General features: G+C 42.6%; 1 protein-coding gene across 1 annotated transcript; it reads left to right on the forward strand.

Annotated features, from left to right (window-relative positions):
- The first annotated feature begins 384 nt into the window (after positions 1-384).
- CRYM (crystallin mu) lies at positions 385-16,560 on the forward strand. Its single transcript, XM_054580916.1, has 8 exons — positions 385-601; positions 1,082-1,235; positions 3,032-3,094; positions 8,062-8,163; positions 9,995-10,178; positions 13,453-13,574; positions 14,275-14,359; positions 16,227-16,560. Exons 1-8 carry the CDS (start codon positions 432-434, stop codon positions 16,289-16,291), a joined length of 945 nt encoding a protein of 314 aa, XP_054436891.1. The 5' UTR covers positions 385-431; the 3' UTR covers positions 16,292-16,560.
- The last annotated feature ends 1,822 nt before the right edge of the window (positions 16,561-18,382 follow it).

The following is an 18,382-nucleotide window of genomic DNA, read 5'->3' on the forward strand; positions in this document are numbered from 1 at the left end:
CAATAATTTAAGCGGGGGGGGGGGGGGAAGGGAGTCCTGCCATCGTTTGTCTCCATTCTCCCTGCCCCTTCTTTCCCAGGCAGAACGACAGAAACAGCACATAGCGGAGCTGGTGGGGAGGAGAGCAGATGGGATGCCAAAACTCCTTGCAAGGACAGTAACTACAGCTAATTACAGGAACTGAGAAAGTGGAACCAAGAATACTAACTTCCAGTCCACCACCTCAATTCCAATGCCGGGGAACCGGTGGCTGGAGGGGACTCAGCTCGCCCACTACTGGTCGGGGAGGGGAGTGTGAAACTCGCCTAGCTCCGCCCCAGAAACTGGGCGGTGACCACTAGGCGGCACCGCAGGGCCGCGAGAGCTCTTACTGGGCGCAGCCTGAAGAGCAGGGATAGAGGTTCACCTCTTGTTAGAAGGCTGACTGCAAGATGAGCTCCGCGCCAGTGTTTTTGAGCGCAGAGGAAGTTCAGGGCCACCTCCGCAGCTCCAGCCTCCTCATCCCGCCTCTGGAGGCCGCTCTGGCCAACTTCTCCAGCGGACCGGAAGGAGGGGTCATGCAACCCGTGCGCACCGTGGTACCGGTGGTAAAGCACAGAGGGTGAGTAGGGAAGGCCAGGGCTGGGGGCTGCAGACCCTGGTAAGGAGGAAGAGTACAGGTACAAATCGAAGCAGAGGGAGAAAAGGAGGGGTTGCCTAATCTCTGCTAATGACAGCAGCCACCTAACACGTGTGCTCCCCAAAGTGCCAAGTGCGCGCTTTACAGGAGTTACCGTGTTTTAATTTAACACCCTCTCCTTACAGGTAGGTATTCATTGCAGTCATTTTACTGGGGGGAAAACCGAGACTCAGAGAGGTTAAGTGAAGTACCCAAGGTTGTCCAGCTAATAAGTGGCAGAACTGGGATGGTTTTTCTCATCCAGATCTGGACTCTTGAACTTGCTGTGCATACTGCCAAAGGGAAGGGCAGAGGAAAGGGGGAGGGAGAGGACTAGTACAGCAGTGATAAGGAAAGAGAAGGGAAGGTACGTGGGGCCAGCATTGGTGGGAGAGGTTGAAGCTGTTTTCTCATTCCTTGTAGTTTCCTGGGGGTCATGCCTGCCTACAGTGCTGCAGAGGACGCTTTGACCACCAAGTTGGTCACCTTCTATGAGGGCCACAGCACCACCTCCACTATCCCCTCCCACCAAGCCACCGTGCTACTCTTTGAGCCAAGCAATGGCTCCCTTCTGGCGGTGAGCAATTCCCTGACCTGGGGTGGAGTGGGGCCCCTGGTCTAGAGCAAGGCTGGGAATTAGTTCTCCATGAGCCCAGGGGAGTTTTGATTATGACCACACATGCCCCCCTCTAAGTGACTGGGTAGCAATGGCAGTGAAGGTTACCTGTAACCATGAAATCTGTTAGGAGATCCATAACCCAGACCCAGAGCCCACTGCTGCTTCAAGTGTGTGACATTGTAGAGGTAATCTTGGTTCTCTCTGGTCCTATACCAGTTACTGCAAATATACAACTTGAACAAAGCCAGTAGCCAAGGAAATATTTAGTGAATCTTCGTAACATGGAGGAAAAGTGGTATCTGTAACCCTGGGAGTCTTTTCTGAGGGGCCGCAGTGACCTGTTTTAACATTTGAAAGTATAAGAAAATAGTGATAGTTCACTTTTATTGAGCACTTTGAGTGTGTCAGGCATTCTAAACACTTCACATGTATTAACTCTTTAATACTTACAACCATTCTGAGGTAAGTAATATTATTGCCCCCATTTTTCAGATCATGAAACTGAGTCATAAAACCAGTATGCCCAATTTACTTACCCAAGCTTAGGCAGTTAATAAGAGGCTGGCTGGCCTTCAGACCTAACTCAGTGTAAGTCCAGAGCTTGTACTCTCTTAACACTATGCTTTATTGCCTTTCTAACTGCCACCTGCTGAGAGTACTTACTGTGTGCCAAGCAGAAGAAATCCATCTCATTAAATTCTGACACCATCCCTCCCTGGAAGTTTCTTATTCCATCCCTACCCAATTTCTGTTGCAGTCCCACAGTTACTTTGTTTGACGTCACACAGCTGGTTAGTGAAAGACACAGGAATGTCTATGCTCTGTGCTCTCCAGGCTGACTGATACCAGGCAGCTGAGAATTCATCAGTGACAAGGACAATCACAATTTCACCTGAACCACCCCTGGGTGCTTAGCTCTTCCTGCTCCCTAAGGAACCTAACTGTGCCTTACTCCTCTGGGAAGAGTATCTGGCTCTTCCCACCTATATTCACCACATAGAGATGACATCCATCAGTGGTTTCCCAGGAAAGTGGGACCAGCTCAGACTTTCCAGGTAAATGACAAGGCCTTAGAGCTTTCCTGAGTCTGCCCAGTAGTAAGGGACTCATTTTCCTGTCTTCCAAACAAGAATACTATTATCACCCAGTGAGGATCAAGATGAATAACTTATAAACAGAGGAGAATAGCCAAGCATAATTCAGAATCACCTGAGGAGCTTCTCAAAAAAAGGATGTCTGCCTACCTTCCCAGAGAGTAAGATTCAGTTCATCAAAGGGTCGTATCTAAGTATCTGTATCTTCATAAATTTCCCAGCATGTGCAGCAGGAAGAGTTGAGAGCCATGAGGTAGAATTTCATGGTCCTTGCACAGATGTCAAATGATTTATTCCTCAGGTTCCTCCTGAATTTGGTGTTTTGAGAATCCCAGGGCAAGAAAAGAAAATGGGTGATTCTTGAGGGCTCACCATGGGCTAGGTATTTTTATGTATGCAAATGCATTTAATCCTTACAAAAGCCTCTGAATGGTTGGCATTTTCTTTGTTTTTACAAATGAGGAAAATAGTGCTTAGATATTAAGATATTGGTTCAAAGTTGCATTTCTTGTAAGTGGAGAAATTGGATCCAAGTCTGACACCAAGCTGGTGCTCTTTGTAAGATACAACAATACTTCCGAGGACTACTCTTTTAGAGCACCTTTTCTTCACTCAAGTAGTTGATAAGGGTGCTCCTTGCTCACTGTCTTTTTTTCCAAGGTCATGGATGGAAATGTTATAACTGCAAAGAGAACAGCTGCAGTATCTGCCATTGCCACCAAGGTAAGATTAATGCTTGGCTGTGTTGTTGAGGTGAGCTGGTGGGTTGGCTTGGGTGTCTGAAGCTTGAATGTCTAAGGGAGAGGTAGGAAACTTATTTTGGCCTTCCTTTGGAGAGCTGGAACTCCATATGCCAAATGTAGGATGTCAGGTGAACACAGTATTTCATGAATTTATTAGCTACCATTTATTGAGCATGGCCAGATTCCAGGTACCTTACATGCATTATCCCTGATCTTCACCTTAATCTTGCAAAGTAGACGTCATTATCTATAGTTGCCAGGAATAGGGAATGTGGTTCAGAGAGGGTATGTGAGTTGCTTAGCATCACACAGCTACTAAGTGGCAGAGCGAGAATTTAAAAGTTGGCCCCTTTGACTCCCAAGACTGCTATTTGCCCCTGTACCACACAGTTTGTGGTAAATCTATGGTTGCCCTATAGCCTAGAGCCAGTATGGAACAATGAACAGATAGAGAGCCAAACAGATCCAAGCTAGACTCCTATGGTCATTCAGCTGGTATTCACTGAGACCCTGCCACGTGGCGGGCCCTGCTGGGGATGTGACAGTGAAAAAAAACAGAGAGTGGCACATACAGGGAGGTTAAACCATAAACAAAAAATAAAACACATAGTATAATTTGCTAAAAAGATAATTAACAAACAAGGAACCTCTTTTGAGCTTAACAATATGTCAGGATTTGATTTAAAAATTAAAAAAACACTGCCACCAGCAACAAAAATAAATAGTATTTTAGAAGGATGAAAATAAAGCAAAATCAAGAGTACTGGGAAGAGGTGACATTTTAAATTACCCCCCCCGAAAAAAAACTTCCCTGAGAAGGTAACATTTAAGTAAAGACTGAAGGAAGTGAGTGAGTAGAATGGGGAGGAAAGGAGGCGCTCCCCAGGCAGAAGGAAATGATGGGATGCTGCTGCTCCTAAGCAGCATCAGGGCACCCTACAACAGTATTTTTAGAGGTTAGAAGAGTTTTAGAGCTAAGAAGAGGACACCTAGAAAACTGAGTGTGGGAAATATTGGAATCTGGAATCTTTTGCATTAAATGGAGAAGGACAAGCTCTGGGAACACTGATTTATGAGATGTAAATATGAAGGAAATACAGTCTAACAGAGGGTGAGACCAGCAAAGACCAGGTGTTCAGATTGTGAGTGCGTTAATAGGGAGGAAAGGTGAGGATTAATCTGGTAATTGGATAAGAAGGAGTAGACTAGGTATGCACCTTGAGGAACTGGTTTTTAAAAATTATATCCAGACACAAATCAAATTAAAATGATTAATGGGCTCCTTTAGAAATGTTCGTTGGTAACTTAGAAACAGAGTGAATCTAACAACACTGCCTTACACTGGTAAATGGCTCTGGTCCATTTCAAAATAATGTCCAACCTGTTGTCTCAACTTATCTTTGAATTTCAGTGAGGAAGGCAGAGCAAGTATTATTGACCTCATTTAATGCACAAGGAAATGGAGACTAGGGTTTCCTAAAGTCACATGCCAGGTAGCTCTGTCCCAGGTCAGTAACTTCCAACCCAAGTAAACAGCGGTGTCAGCTGGGAAGTTTAAAAGAAAAGAAAAATTCAGGTTCCCAAAACCCTGAATCAGAGTCACTGGAGGTAGAGCCCAAGACCCTAGTTTTTTTAAAATAGTCTCTGGTCTATTCTAATGATCAACCAGGTATGGGCACCAAAATAGTCTAGACCCACCCATTGGTTCCACTGTGCTTTGTTCAATCGACAAAAACCTGCACTCCTAGAAGAGCTGAGAATCACTGGATTGATGGTTCAGAGTGTAGGCTGACACTCCACAGCTCTGTTTCCAGGGGCTCAGGTAGGTTATTCTATAAGGAGCAAAGGGTCTGTTTTACTTTTTGCTCTGTAAGACTAGAATGTTTTCTTTTTTCACCTCTTCTCTTTTATTTAGGGTTTTTGGGAGAAGTAAAGGAAGTTCTCAGGTCTGACAGACACTGTACTTCCTCTGCATTTGGGTTAAATAGAACCTGAGTGGGAGACTCTGACATGCTTCCTCAAGGTGACACTACATATCAGGGTTTATCCTTGGCATGCATTTATTCAACAAATATTTGAGTGCCCGCCAGGTGCCAGGCTCTGTGCTCAGACACAGAATGGTAACAGAATGGTGAGTAAAACCAGATACAGTGCCTGCCAGTAGAGAGCACCAAGTCCATTTAGAGAGACAAATATTAATCCAAAGATCACACCAATTGTGAAACTACAACCCTGCCAAACACATTGAATAAAAGGAATGAAGTGCCATGAGAGTGTAAAACAGAGGTCTAGAGAAGGCTTTTCCTGTGTAAGGGATACCTGAGCTGGTATTTGGAAGAAGTAGGAATTAGTCATTCAGGGGCAGAGGGGAAAGTATATCAGGCAGACGAAACAGTCTCTGCAAAGGTCCTGTGTTTGACAGAGGTACATGTGCTTGGGAAACTGCAAGGAGTCTATTTTGGCTGGAGAACAGGAGCGCAAGGCATGAGAGGGGGCCGGAGAGATAGGAGGGCCAGACTGCGAATGCAAATGAAACACAGACTTTCCAACTCTTTGTTTAAGTGAGAAACCTAACAAATTCATATTTTTTTTTAACTCTCTGCATGCTTACAGAAAAAGAATGAAGTGCCTCTAATCCTGTTATGATTTAATAAATCTTATAAACATTATACTGTTTACAAAAAAAGATATCAAATATTATATCACTACTAAGGCACCAAATTATCAAGTAAGGCAACCCATCAAAATTGTATTTGAACAAAAAAAATAAATAAAAAAACACCAAGAAAATATCAGTCAAAAGAAAGCTGGTATAACTATATTAATTACAATCAAAATAGAGTTTAAGGAATAAAATAAAGTGTTTCTCTGAAAAATTAAAAAGAATTAGAGACAAATGTATTTAAAAAGTAAATAAATTAATTAAAAAAATAAAAATAAAAAATAAAAATAAATAAATAAATAAATAAAAAGAAGTTTTAGGAATAAAAAAAAATTAGACATTTAAGAGGTTGAAGGTTGTTTTTACAGAACACTGTAACAATTTTTAAAGCCGGGGTGCATACTTCCAAGAATAGACTGATATTAACTGAGAACAGGAAACAATTAGTTTAAGGAAAAATCTCCTAGTTTTCCTTATTGAACAGATGTATAAGAGAGTGCTAGTCTTATGGATATTGTCATTTTGAAACCTCTTCAAAGCAGATTCTGTGAATTATAGTTTATGTCACAGGATGATATTTCTCCTGAAGCTATCAGAGAGATGAACACCTGGTAATACTTCTGAGACTCTTTTTTGCCAATAATTAATGATTAAGAAGACTTCTACTTTTAAGACTACACTTCAGAATTTCAATAATTAGCATTGTAGGAAAGAGCAGACCCAAGGAGCTGTAATTTTGCTAAATAAAACAGAGAAAAGGCAGAACAAGGTCTAACTTTAAAAAATGGTCCGGGGGAGAGATTAGGGGAAAAATGGGGGCAACTGTAATTGAACAACAATAAAAAAAAGAATATTACAATTGTCATTTCTGAGTAAATGAGGCAGGCAACTTAAAAACAATGATTAAAAGTGCGATTGATGTCCTTCCTCTATGCCAGTAGTTCTCAATTGAGGACAAGTTTGCACCTGTCCCAGGGACATTTAGCAATCTGGAGACATTTTTGGTTGTCACAACTGAGGAAGAATGGATAGGAGGTGCTACCAGCATCTAATGGATAGAGAGGCCAGGGACACTGCTAAATATCTTGTAATGCACAGGACAGCCCACCACTCACCTCCTGCCAACAAAGAGTTATCAAGCCCAGTAATCCTGAGGTCAAGAAACCCTGCTCTGTTTCTCATAGGTAATAGTATATATGTGCCAAATGTATGCAAATAAGACAGTTCCTGTCCTCATGGGGCCTATAGATCAGTATAGGAGAATAAAACTGTAAACAAATAAGTGCTGTGAAGTGGTGAATCCTGTTAAGGAGGTCAGGACTTCCCTGATATGGCACAATATGTGTTGATGATAGAACCCCACTCCCTAATGCAGACACACATAAACTCTCAGTTGGTGCCATAAATGCCAGCTCTACATTCCTCTTTAAAGGAAGATAGAGGCTGATAAAGGATAAACAAGGAGGGTCTCACAAATACAGCTGAGAACCCTGGGTCTCAAGGGCACCTGGATTCCAGGGCTTTGAGAAGTGTGTGTGTCTTAGCATGTCCCTACCATGGGGCAGGACAGGAGGAAGAATGTGGGCTTTGGAGAATGAAAGTTGTGGTTTTATAGCCCTGCTGCATCGTGGGGTAGTTGTAGGGCCCTGAGCAAGTTACTTAACCTCTTTGGATCTCAGTTCCTTCATCGGTAAGAGGAAGATAGACATATGAGTGTCCAATAGAGATTATGCACATAAAGCATTGGCATATATTTGGTGCTCAATGAAAGCATCTTCCTTCCCTCCCTACTCTCCCAAGAGGAATGGAAATGCAAAATGACATCTCCCTGATTTCCCAAGAGATTGTTAAAAATATATTTGTCATCTAACTGTAAATTTAAGGGATACATGTTAATTTAATATATTTATAGATTGTAACATGGTTGCCATTATAATGATTATTAGCACCTCTATCATTTATATAATTATCCTTTCTTTTTAGTGGTTAGAATAATTAAGTTCTAATTTCTTAGCAAGTTTGCTTATTATAATATAATGTTGTCTATCTTCACTATACTGTACATTAAATCTCTAGGGCTTAATCTAAAAAAAGCCTAACTCATGAAAACAGAGTTAAATGATGGTTACCAAGGGATAGGGGTGGGGAGATAGAACAGATGTTGCCCCAGAGTTCTTGAGGGAGCTGAAGATAGGGCAGGAGTCACCTAATACACAAACTATATTTGTTCTTACTGGACTGCTAGTGTCTCCCTTGATCTTTTCCATCTCATTTCTTTCAAATAGTTTTTGAAACCGCCCAACTGTGAAGTGCTGTGTATCCTTGGGGCTGGGGTCCAGGCCTACAGCCATTATGAGGTCTTCACAGAGCAGTTCTCCTTCAAGGAGGTAAGTTTAGTGGGGGCTGGGAAGCAGGAGGCAGGGGAGCCACCATGACCTGTTTCTCTGTTCTGTCCCTACAACATGGATTATGCTGAAATAGGTGGAGAGTCCCATCTAGACCATTCTTTTTATTTAAATCCTCACCTGAGGATATGTTTATTGATTTAGAGAAAGAAGAAGGGAGAGGGAGGCATCGATGTGAGAGACATACATTGATCAGTTGCCTCTTGTACTCTCCCTGACCAGGGATTGAACCTGCAATCTTTTGGTCTATGGGACAACGCTCCCAACAACTGAGCCACCTGGCTGAAGCAAGACCATTCTTTTAATGACTTGCCCAGAAGTCCCAATCTAGATAAAGAGTTGGGGGAAGGCCTGAATCACCTCTTTTCAGTTTCTCAGTTACAGGGTTTACCTGATGATACAGCCAGCCTACTCAATTAAAGGATCCTATTATATCTATTATATAGTACACTCACTTGTCCTTTTGGCCCCTCTCTCTGCTTCTCTTAGGAGAATCTGGGAGTCTGTAAGTATTCAGAGTTATGGATCCGGGAACTGGGAATGAGGCCTAGAGAGCAGGAGGCTATGGCATTCCCCTTTTCCAGCCCAGATATGCGCCCCCCTTTCCCTAGTTGTGGCTCACACTTCCTACTGGAAACATTTGATTCTGCTTTTATTTTATTTTTTGTATATATGTGAGAGGGCTGGAGCAGAATTGAACTATGATTTTTTTTTTTAGGATAAAAATTGTACTTCTGCTCTGGGAAATGGGGACTATATGGAAGAAAACAAAAGAAAAATGTCCTTTTATCTATTTTCAAAAATAACAAGTTCACATTTTCAATGTTTTCTTGCCAACTTTTTATAACATAGTTTTAATCATGTTAGATATACAGAGTTATGTATCCTCTCTTTTTGTTGAATGTTCTAACATCATTACTTTTACAGATTCCTTAATTTTTATATAATATTTACATAACTTTCAATCAAGAAGGGTGGTATGGTTAACCATTCTCTTATGACTGGGCACATTGTACTGTTTTTCACCTTGGTTGGTGAACTTATTTAGACATACTGTTTATTTTTATATTTATTATGTTTCCTTAGGAGAGATTGTTTATGTCTTATTTTCAGTTGAAGGCTGACAACCCCCTCCCCAAACATGGATATCTGCTAAGCTAGCGATCAAGTCCCCACCTCCAGAATTTTAATTGTAGTTACTACTCTTGGCCTTGTCATGTGCAACACCACTTACTTCTCAAACCCTTCTAATCTTTAATTTCCTATATACCCTTCAGGGATCAAGTTATTCCATGCAAAACACTACCATAGATAAGCCCATACCTGCTATGACTCCTTCACAGGGTCCAAAACTTAAAGTGTGAGTTTCGTGTTGACTTTGCCCAATTATCATTCACATTTTACAGACATGAAAACTTAGGCTGGATAAGGTTAAGTAACTCCAGGGTCAGTAAGTGAGAGAGCAAGGATTGATTCTAACCCTATCTGGATCCAGAACTTGCTTTGCTAATTATTGGGCTATGTAGTAGCTATTAAATTCATGTGCTATATGTCCTGCTCTAGAACTAAGAAAATTCTCCCCTTCTTTAAGAAGGAAGGGCTAGAGAAAGGTCATTTTCAAACATAAGGCCAGGTGTCTGCTCAGATTCATGGTGTGTCCTTGATGAAATGTATGTTCTTCCTAGGGGATGATTTAAATAAGCACGGCCCTGACCCCAGAGTGACTCAACTTTCTTTGGTACCCTTAGGCTTGATGAAACATAAATAGCCAAACAATCATGGCCCTAATGTCCCTCTTGTTACCCCAATGAAGGTGAGGATATGGAACCGCACCAAAGAAAATGCCGAGAAGTTTGCGGACGCAGTGCAAGGAGAGGTACAGGTCTATTCATCAGTCCAGGAGGCTGTGACAGGTGCAGATGTGATCATCACAGCCACCATGGCAACAGAGCCCATTTTGTTTGGTGAATGGGTGAAGGCAGGGGCTCACATCAATGGTAAGCAGAGTGGCTTCATGAATCATGGGAAGTTGGTGGCCAATTCGTCCCTAGGCTGGACCAGTAAGCTGCATCTGCAGGGCTGTGTTACTCCTGCAAAATGCCTGAGCTTCTTAAATGCTTGGGAAATATGTGAGCCCTGAAAAACAATAGTCACTGCAAAACAGGAAACAAAAATCGCAAACCTGAAACTGTCAATTTCTATATAATGTAACATCATGGCAAATGGTCAGCCACAGCTCAGTTTTTGAATGTAATGAAGTTTACATGGCAAAAAAAAATGATTACAACACAAAAGACATTTAATGTGCAATGTGATTGCTTTTAAATAAGTGATTGGGTAGGTAGAACTCTAAACCTAAGTGTTCCTAGGGCCTCTGAAGATCCTCAAGTGGCCATTGGGTAATAGAAAGAGCTATTGCAGGTGCTGTTCTAAATTCTTTATGTGCATTATATATAATTTAATCCTTTCAAGATTATTTTCATGACCCTCATTTTACAGATGGATAAGCTAAGGCACAAAAAGATTAAGCCACTTGCCAGTTGGCCCAGTGCCAGTGGTCCTTAGTGGCAGACTGGGATTTGAACAGAGATACTCTACCCTCAGATCCCAAGCTCTTAAATACTATTCTGTATTATCTTTCATTGAGAAGACTGGATTCTGGTAAGTGAGCAGGCAAACACTAGAGGATTTAAGTGTGCTATCTGGGCCCCATGTTTTAATGACAAGCACATGGTGTGAACTCAAAACCTAAGATCTCTGTACACATTGGCAGATGAGCTCGCAAGACCCCAGTGTCATGATTATACATTCATTTACAAATGTTTATTGAATTCCAACTGTGTGCCAGGCACTGCTGTAGATACTGGGGCTATTACAGTAAACCAGCACTCAAGGTCACTGCTTTCCTGGTGCTTATATCCTCTTGAGGGGAGATAGACAACAAAGAAGTAAACAAATAGGTGAAATGGAGAGTTCCATCTAAATGTAAGTTCTATGAAGAGAAACGAAGCATGGCATGTTGAGGAACTGGCCAAAGCAAATTGAAGGTCTGAGCCTGCAGGACTGGAGTTATGGTGGGGTTCAGGGGCAAGGAGGAAGTGGCTTAGCTGATAGGTAAGAGATGGATCAAGTTGGGCTTTAGGGACACTAAGATCATTTCTGAAGGGATTTGGGAAATTAAAAAAACCCAGTTCTTGGTAAGAGCTGAATCTTCAGCAAGACTGACTTGATTTTTTTTTTCAGCTAAAAACAGCACGTTTATTATCTCATAATTCTGACTCAGGAGTCTGAGTATGGCTTAGCTGGGTCCTCTGCTCACCAAGGATGAAACCAAGGTGTTGTCCAAGTTACAGTCTCTTATGGAGTGTGGAGCCCTCTTCCAGGCTCACATGGTTGTGGCAGGTTCCTTATGCTGTAGGATTAAGGTACCCATTTCCTTGGGCACCTCTATGCTCCTAGAAGCAAGCTCCAAATTCCATACCATGTAGATACTCCATCTTCAAAGCCAGATAGTGGTAGAACCTCACTCACATCATATCCCTCTCACATTTTGAATCTCCCCCCATGAAAAGCCAACTTGATTTTGAGTCAAGAAGTCTCTTATATTTTCCTGGCCTTAAGGACAAAATTCGTTTATGTGTTCACAGAGGTGTCCAATATATTTAAGAAAAGTGCATTATAAGTGCAGCTGACAGGGAAATACCAACACAACAGATATGACTTATTTTATAGCCTGGCTGAGAGGAAGGCTCAGTTCCAGCCCTCCCCTGCTTCTTCCTCATCCTCCTCATGCCCCACCAGCTATTGTGTGACCCTTACCTATTCTACCTTCCTGAGGCAAGGCCAGAGCCCAACCTGAACCAGGACCCCCTTTGCTGCCTGGCCCCCCTCCATCTGCCTGAGTGGCCTCACACAGCCCTCTGAGAACTCCCCTGCTCAGAAGAATGGGGGTAGGGGGTTGGGGAACAGAGCAATGAGAAGAGGTGGCCTGAGAGGCTGGGGTTTTTCCCATGATGTGATGATTTATTTATAAGCTTCATTAGTGCTTTTATTCTGTAGAACTCCTCACACAAACAACCTTCAAGACAGACATTTCTCTATCACTCTCTTAGAAAATTAGAGTAAGGGAGAACAATGGGGGAGAGAACAAGCAGAGAATACTGGACGGCATGTAATGCTGCCTTACATTGGAGTAAGGCTTTATAGCACTTTCCCAAGGATGGCTGGTCCTGGGCTGGATTAGCCAGCAGATGTATTTTCTTTTTTTTTTTTTTTTTTGACCATAGAATGTTCTAAAAATCAAGAAATAACACATGCAAATAGATTTCCTGCTTTTGTTTAAAAGAAATTGGAGGCTCTAGCAGTGGACCTGCATTCTCACATGCCTGCAGGCAGCTGGAGCTGAACAATGCCTGTCCCCTTTAGAAGGGTCTTCTTTCTTCTGTATAGTTGGGTCTCCACCATTTCCAATCGCATCCCATCTGCTCATAGTCGTTACCTGCCTGGGCCTGCAGGCATCTGTTTGCAGCCTGTGCATTATCCCATGTACTGGTGCCAGGATTCATCATTATGGTTCAGGCTCTGCAGAGGACATGAACAATTGGCGCCCAGGTAGAGCCAATTTGCTTTTTATTGGACTTTCCTCACAGCTCTGACACGAGGCTCTCTCGTGACACTTAAGAGATAAGTAGTTGGGGGTGAAGAACAGGAATGATGAAAGATAAGCAAACAGATTGAGGAGTGTGGGGTAAGAAGGTGCTGCACATGATGTTTGTTTCAGGACTTGGGTAAGGAAGTCATTGACCCCATAAATGGAAGTGGCGTGAAAGGAATGGCACTGTTTCAGTGCCACAGGTATACATGCATTAAATACATAACCTTGACAAGGACCTTAATTTCTTTGAGCCCCAGTTAGTGCATCTGTTAAATGTGAATCAGACATCAAGTGAACTTGTAGGGACTATAAGTAAAATGTGTGACACATCTCACAGAGAGTAGGTACCCAATAAGTGAAAGCTAAGTTGCTTCACAATCTCTTAGGAATAAAATGGGGTATGAAATGGAAAGGCAAGGTAGCAGGTATTATTCTTGTTAATGAGTATCCAGTGTTGCTAATTGGGAGGGGTTGACCTGGAGACATGAGGCATTCTGAATCTGAGGGTGCCCACACATCCTCTGCCGCCACATTTCCCCACCTGTCTTCCATTCTTGGGTGTGTTTAATATCCCTTGTGACTGTTTCTGGGCTCAGGGTCTGTTTGCTCTTTCTTAGCCATCGGAGCTAGCAGGCCTGACTGGAGGGAGTTGGATGATCAACTGATGAAACAGGCCATGCTGTATGTGGATTCCCGGGAGGCGGCCCTCAGAGAATCTGGAGACATCCTCCTGTCTGGGGTGAGCCTCCTCTACCATGGCTGCTTCTCAAGTGGCCTTGCAGGGGTCCCAGGCTTACATTAACTTCCCCTTCTCTTGGCCTGCTCCACACCTCAGTCACCCCCAACTCTTTGTGGGGTGAGAGAGTGTAAATATCTCAATCATTTCTAATCCCCTTTCAGAATAATGTAGCCATTTTGCTGGTGACATGTGTGTTTGTTTGTTTTTTTAATCCCCTTTTCTTGTAGAGAAAGGCTTGCTGGACTTTCCCATTGGACTGGGCCATCCTATAAAGCAGTAGGATTAGGAGATGGGGGCCTGTTGCAGCCAGGAAACCTTCCCAACATGGCCAACAAAATAGCACTATAGTTGGGCACCTTTTGATCTTTTTTTCTGTTTTGTAATCAGAGCATGTAAGCCAGAAGAGGACTGCCACAATGAGTGATAAGATAAGAACATGCCTATTTCCTACTTACACAGAGTCCTGGCAGGACATTCCCTGGCCACAGACTTGTATCTTTGCATTCACAGCATCACAAAGGCAGATGGTACCCAAAATGAATTCTAGGAGGAAGCATCCTCATGACGTCATCCAGTTTACAAATGGTCTGTTTATCAAATTTATCTCTTACCCAGTTCAAGGATGCCCTCCTGTCCTGGCTATATAAGCTGGAGCAGACATGAGCTCCATGTCCTGCGCCCACATGTGTTCATTTAACAGGCCACGATCTTCGCTGAGCTGGGAGAAGTGGTAAAGGCAACGAAGCCAGCCCACTGTGAGAAGACCACAGTGTTCAAGTCTTTGGGTAAGGGCCATTTGTCCTGGGGCACAAATCTAACTAGGGCACAAGGCAGGTTTTTGTCAATTGGTGGGAGGAGGGATGAGTCACCAGTTTCCATGGCTGACTCAATGTGAAATCTATAATTTGGGCCAGCTATTTACATGTGTTAATGTAGTGGTTAGGCCCATGAACTCTGGATTCAGGTAGTCCTGGGCTGGATTCTCTTCTCTGCCAGTCCTTGGACATACATCCTTGGGCAAGTGACCTAACATCTCTAAGCCACTGTTTCTTTACCATCTGTTGAATTTTTGTGACTATTAAGTGACATGTGTGTGTAAAATGATTTGCACCCAGCAAGCATCAGCAGTCTGTCATTTAGACATAGATCTAAATGAAGCTACCCTCCAAATGTGGGTGATGAAGCACAAAAATGTTAAAATATGGAGAGCTTAAGGGAACTGTCAGGGAGACCTAACGTGAGAGAGATAAGAAGTACAGCCTATGACTGCTTTTTGCCCTTCTTCACCATCCTCCCACTTGCTGGTATGAGCAGAGCTTCCCCAGGGAGCCCCAGTACCACCCAAGCTGGTACAGGCAGAAGTCCAACAGAGGATGGGCCCAGTTTTCCCATCAGCCCAGCCTCTCACTGCACCAGATTTAAGGAAATGGACATACATGGAAACAGAGATGGTATTTAGCAGATATACCTAAAATATTGAAATATTCCCAAACTGGTTGTAAACAAGTGGCTGCCCCTCAAGAATGCCCTCTATCCCTCTCTATAGATCTTCCATATTTCATGTGATCAAGCCCCAAAGCCTCAATGCTCAGCGGAACATGAAGAATGCTCTTGCCATGTGCACTCATGCCAATGGGTCATTACTGGTGCCTTGCTAGATGGCAAATATTTTTAAAACCTCTCATGCACAGGAAGACAGGCGAAGGCAGTATAAGCTTTACCCAGATCCTGGTTCAAAGACATCACACTGATCCAGTTGTGTCTGAAAGTCTTTGAGTTCATAGCAGATCAGAGGTCAGCAAACCCATTCAGTAAACAGAATACTACAGAAATCTGCTCTAAACTCTTGTGCAATTTTTGTTTTCTCACTTTTGGGATTGATTTATTGGTACATCCTTTCATCTAGCAGATGCATATTTAACACATATTATGTGTCAAGCTCCATACTGGGTGCAGTGGTGGCTACAAAAATTAGTAAAAACCAGTCCTTGCCCTTGAAGGACCTATACCCATTCGAGGTTAAGGTTATGTACCCAAAAAAACAAGACAAAGTGGGGTTGCTGAAGGGTTCAGGATTTGGACTGGAACAGGAGTCAGCAAGCTACAGCCTGTGGACCAAACCTGGCCCACCACTTACTTTTGTACAACCTGCAAACTAGTAATAGTTTTTACATTTTCAAATGGTGGGGGCAGTGGGGAGAAGAACAGGATTTTGTGACACATGAGCATTATATGAAATTCAAACTTTGGTGTCTGTAAAGAAGTCTGATTGGAACACAGTTCATTTGTTTGTGTATTGTTCATGCTGCTTCTGCACTAACTACAATGGCTGAGTTGAGTAATTGCAACACATACCATATGGCCCCCAAAACCTAAAATATTTACCATCTGGCCCTTCACTGAAAGTTTTCTGACCCCTAAACTAAACTTTCAGTGATGCTCACAATTTGTTTGGTGAGCATTTCTGGCTTCATATCGTATTCCCTGCCCTGCCCTTCGCAGATGTTCTAAGCCCTAATTTACCTAGGTATCAGTCTTTGTTACCCTGATGGGCGTTAGCACCATGGTTAGTGCATCTAGACTCCCAGTCCCAGGGCTGTTTCAGGAAAAGTTGTTCTGACAAAAAGTGAACCAAATTTCTGTCCATTCCAGGAATGGCGGTGGAAGACACGGTTGCAGCCAAATTAGTGTATGATTCCTGGTCATCTGGTAAATAAAATGAAGCAATGTTTTGTTGAGGTGGATGCTGCAGCTCAAGAGGTGTTGCCTCCAATTGTCTCATAATTTCTAGATCAAATGATGGAACCCAGTGCCCAGTGAGCTATAGTTTTGTGCTCATGATGTCTTATCTTAAATAATGAGATCTCCATTTGTGTTTATAGTTAGCGAAATTAGGTGGCCATCCCTCCTGCTATGCCACATTACAGCAGTACTCCCTTTTCCAGGTATTTCACTAGCTTTTGTAATTCCTGGAAATAAAGCAATTTTCCACTTCTGAAGTTCTTGCTTTGATTACTTCTATCCCTCATAGTAAGGAAAGCAAGGGGATCATGTGTTCCCATTCACTCCTTGAGGGAGCTCCAATGACTATAATTAATTTTTTTCTATTTTTTAAATTGAGGTACAATTTATATATCATAAAATACACCAGTTTAAAGTGTATGGTTCAATGGATTTTAGTATATTCACAGAGTTGTGCAACCATCACCACTGTTTAGTTCCAGAACATTTTCATCACCCCCAAAAGAAGCTCCATACCCATTATCGGCCACCCCTCATTCCTCCTTCTTCTCAGCCCCTGGCAACTATTAGTGTACTTTCTATCTTTATGTATTTGCCTCTGCTGGATATCTCATATAAGTGCAAGTATACATTATGTAGGCTTTTGTTTTTCAGTCTTTAGAATTAAAGTTTCAGGGAATAATTGGGCTTCCATATTGGTCAGGGCTCATTTGGTCACAAGTGGTAGAGACCACAGCTCAACCTATCTTTAGCTGAGTGAGTCAGTGAGTGAGGAGTAGAACGATTGATTCTTGTCTGTAAGAAGCACCAAATGGTTTCAGCTTCAGCAGCATCCAAGGGCTCCAAGTGTTATCAGGACTCAGTCTTGCTGTCTCCACTCTCAGCTCAATTCTTGTCAGTTTTGGCTTCCTGATCAAGCAAGTTTTCCCCTGGTAGGGGCAGGATGGCTGCCAGCAGCTCCTGAATCATAGTCTATCATCCCCAGCAACCCCAGCAGAAATAGGGATTCTTCTCCTTATCAGTTAAAAGTCCCAGAACTGAAACTCACTGGACCACCTGGATCACATGCCCAACCCTGTGCCTAACATGGTGGTGATAAGAGATGGAATACTGTGGCTTACCTTATATAAGGCAGGACTTGCTTCTCTGATAGTGAAGTGGAAACCAGAGAATTCCCAAGAGCGGGAACCCTTTACTTGGCCTCATTTGCTCCCTGACATCTAAGACCCAAGCTAATTCTGACTGTTTTGTTAATACATTTTGAACCAATCTTTGTGATAATCACAGATATAGTATCTACCCGTTAATTGGGACAAAAGGAGTTGTTGAGGGAATGGTAGATAAGCCTATGTAGTCTACAAGCTGAAATATCTTAATTAAAATAAAATGCAACTATTCAAAAACATACAACTTAACCTTACTATAACCTGTCCTGGCCTCATAGAGGTTTATGTTATTCACTGTGATAAAGGGGTTGTATTTGCTCCCTTCTTTTTAACCCAGCAATTTGATGGAGTTTTTGTGTGAGGTTTTTAAATCTACATGTCCTTCAAATTTATACCGCTTTATTTCATCACAGAATGGACACAAAGGCAAAGGGGATGGTTGTGGTGAGAACTTTCAGTTCTGCTGGCAAACATACCTTCCCCTTCCCATATTTTCTGAGCCAATTGCTACCCCTCTCCCTCCAGTAGAGCAGCATGGAAAATTACCTCTAGAAATGATCAACTCCGTAAAGCAATTAGAACTAAATCCTACCAAGACTGACTTCCAGTAACATTTCTACTGGCCTGCCTTTTTTTGTTCTCTCAAAGCGCACCTCTGCATTTGTATTACACTATATTTTATCCTTCAAGTAGCAATGTGGGTTTCCATCTCAAAATTCTTTGTACCACCTCACACTGTCTCTTGTTTGCTAGAATACATCACCAGACTTTCTATATTCCTTTTACTTCTGACAGTGATACAAAACTATTGGAAAGCACCCTTTTTGTTAACACGAGTACTTCCCTAGCGGCTTCTGCTTCCCCTATATCTTGGCAACAAGTGTCTCATCAGGCAGATCC

The sequence above is a fragment of the Pteronotus mesoamericanus genome, unplaced genomic scaffold, assembly GCF_021234165.1.
Source record: "Pteronotus mesoamericanus isolate MK-2021 breed Mesoamerican mustached bat unplaced genomic scaffold, CSHL_Meso_final contig_64, whole genome shotgun sequence".
Lineage (NCBI taxonomy): Eukaryota > Metazoa > Chordata > Mammalia > Chiroptera > Mormoopidae > Pteronotus > Pteronotus mesoamericanus.

Bases quoted from the DNA above. Each gene is read 5' to 3' on its own strand.
- CRYM (XM_054580916.1), top strand. From the start codon at position 432: ATGAGCTCCGCGCCAGTGTTTTTGAGCGCAGAGGAAGTTCAGGGCCAC. The intron at 13,575-14,274 runs GTGAGCCTCCTC...TTCATTTAACAG, and splicing joins GAGACATCCTCCTGTCTGGG to GCCACGATCTTCGCTGAGCT. The intron at 14,360-16,226 runs GTAAGGGCCATT...TGTCCATTCCAG, and splicing joins CACAGTGTTCAAGTCTTTGG to GAATGGCGGTGGAAGACACG.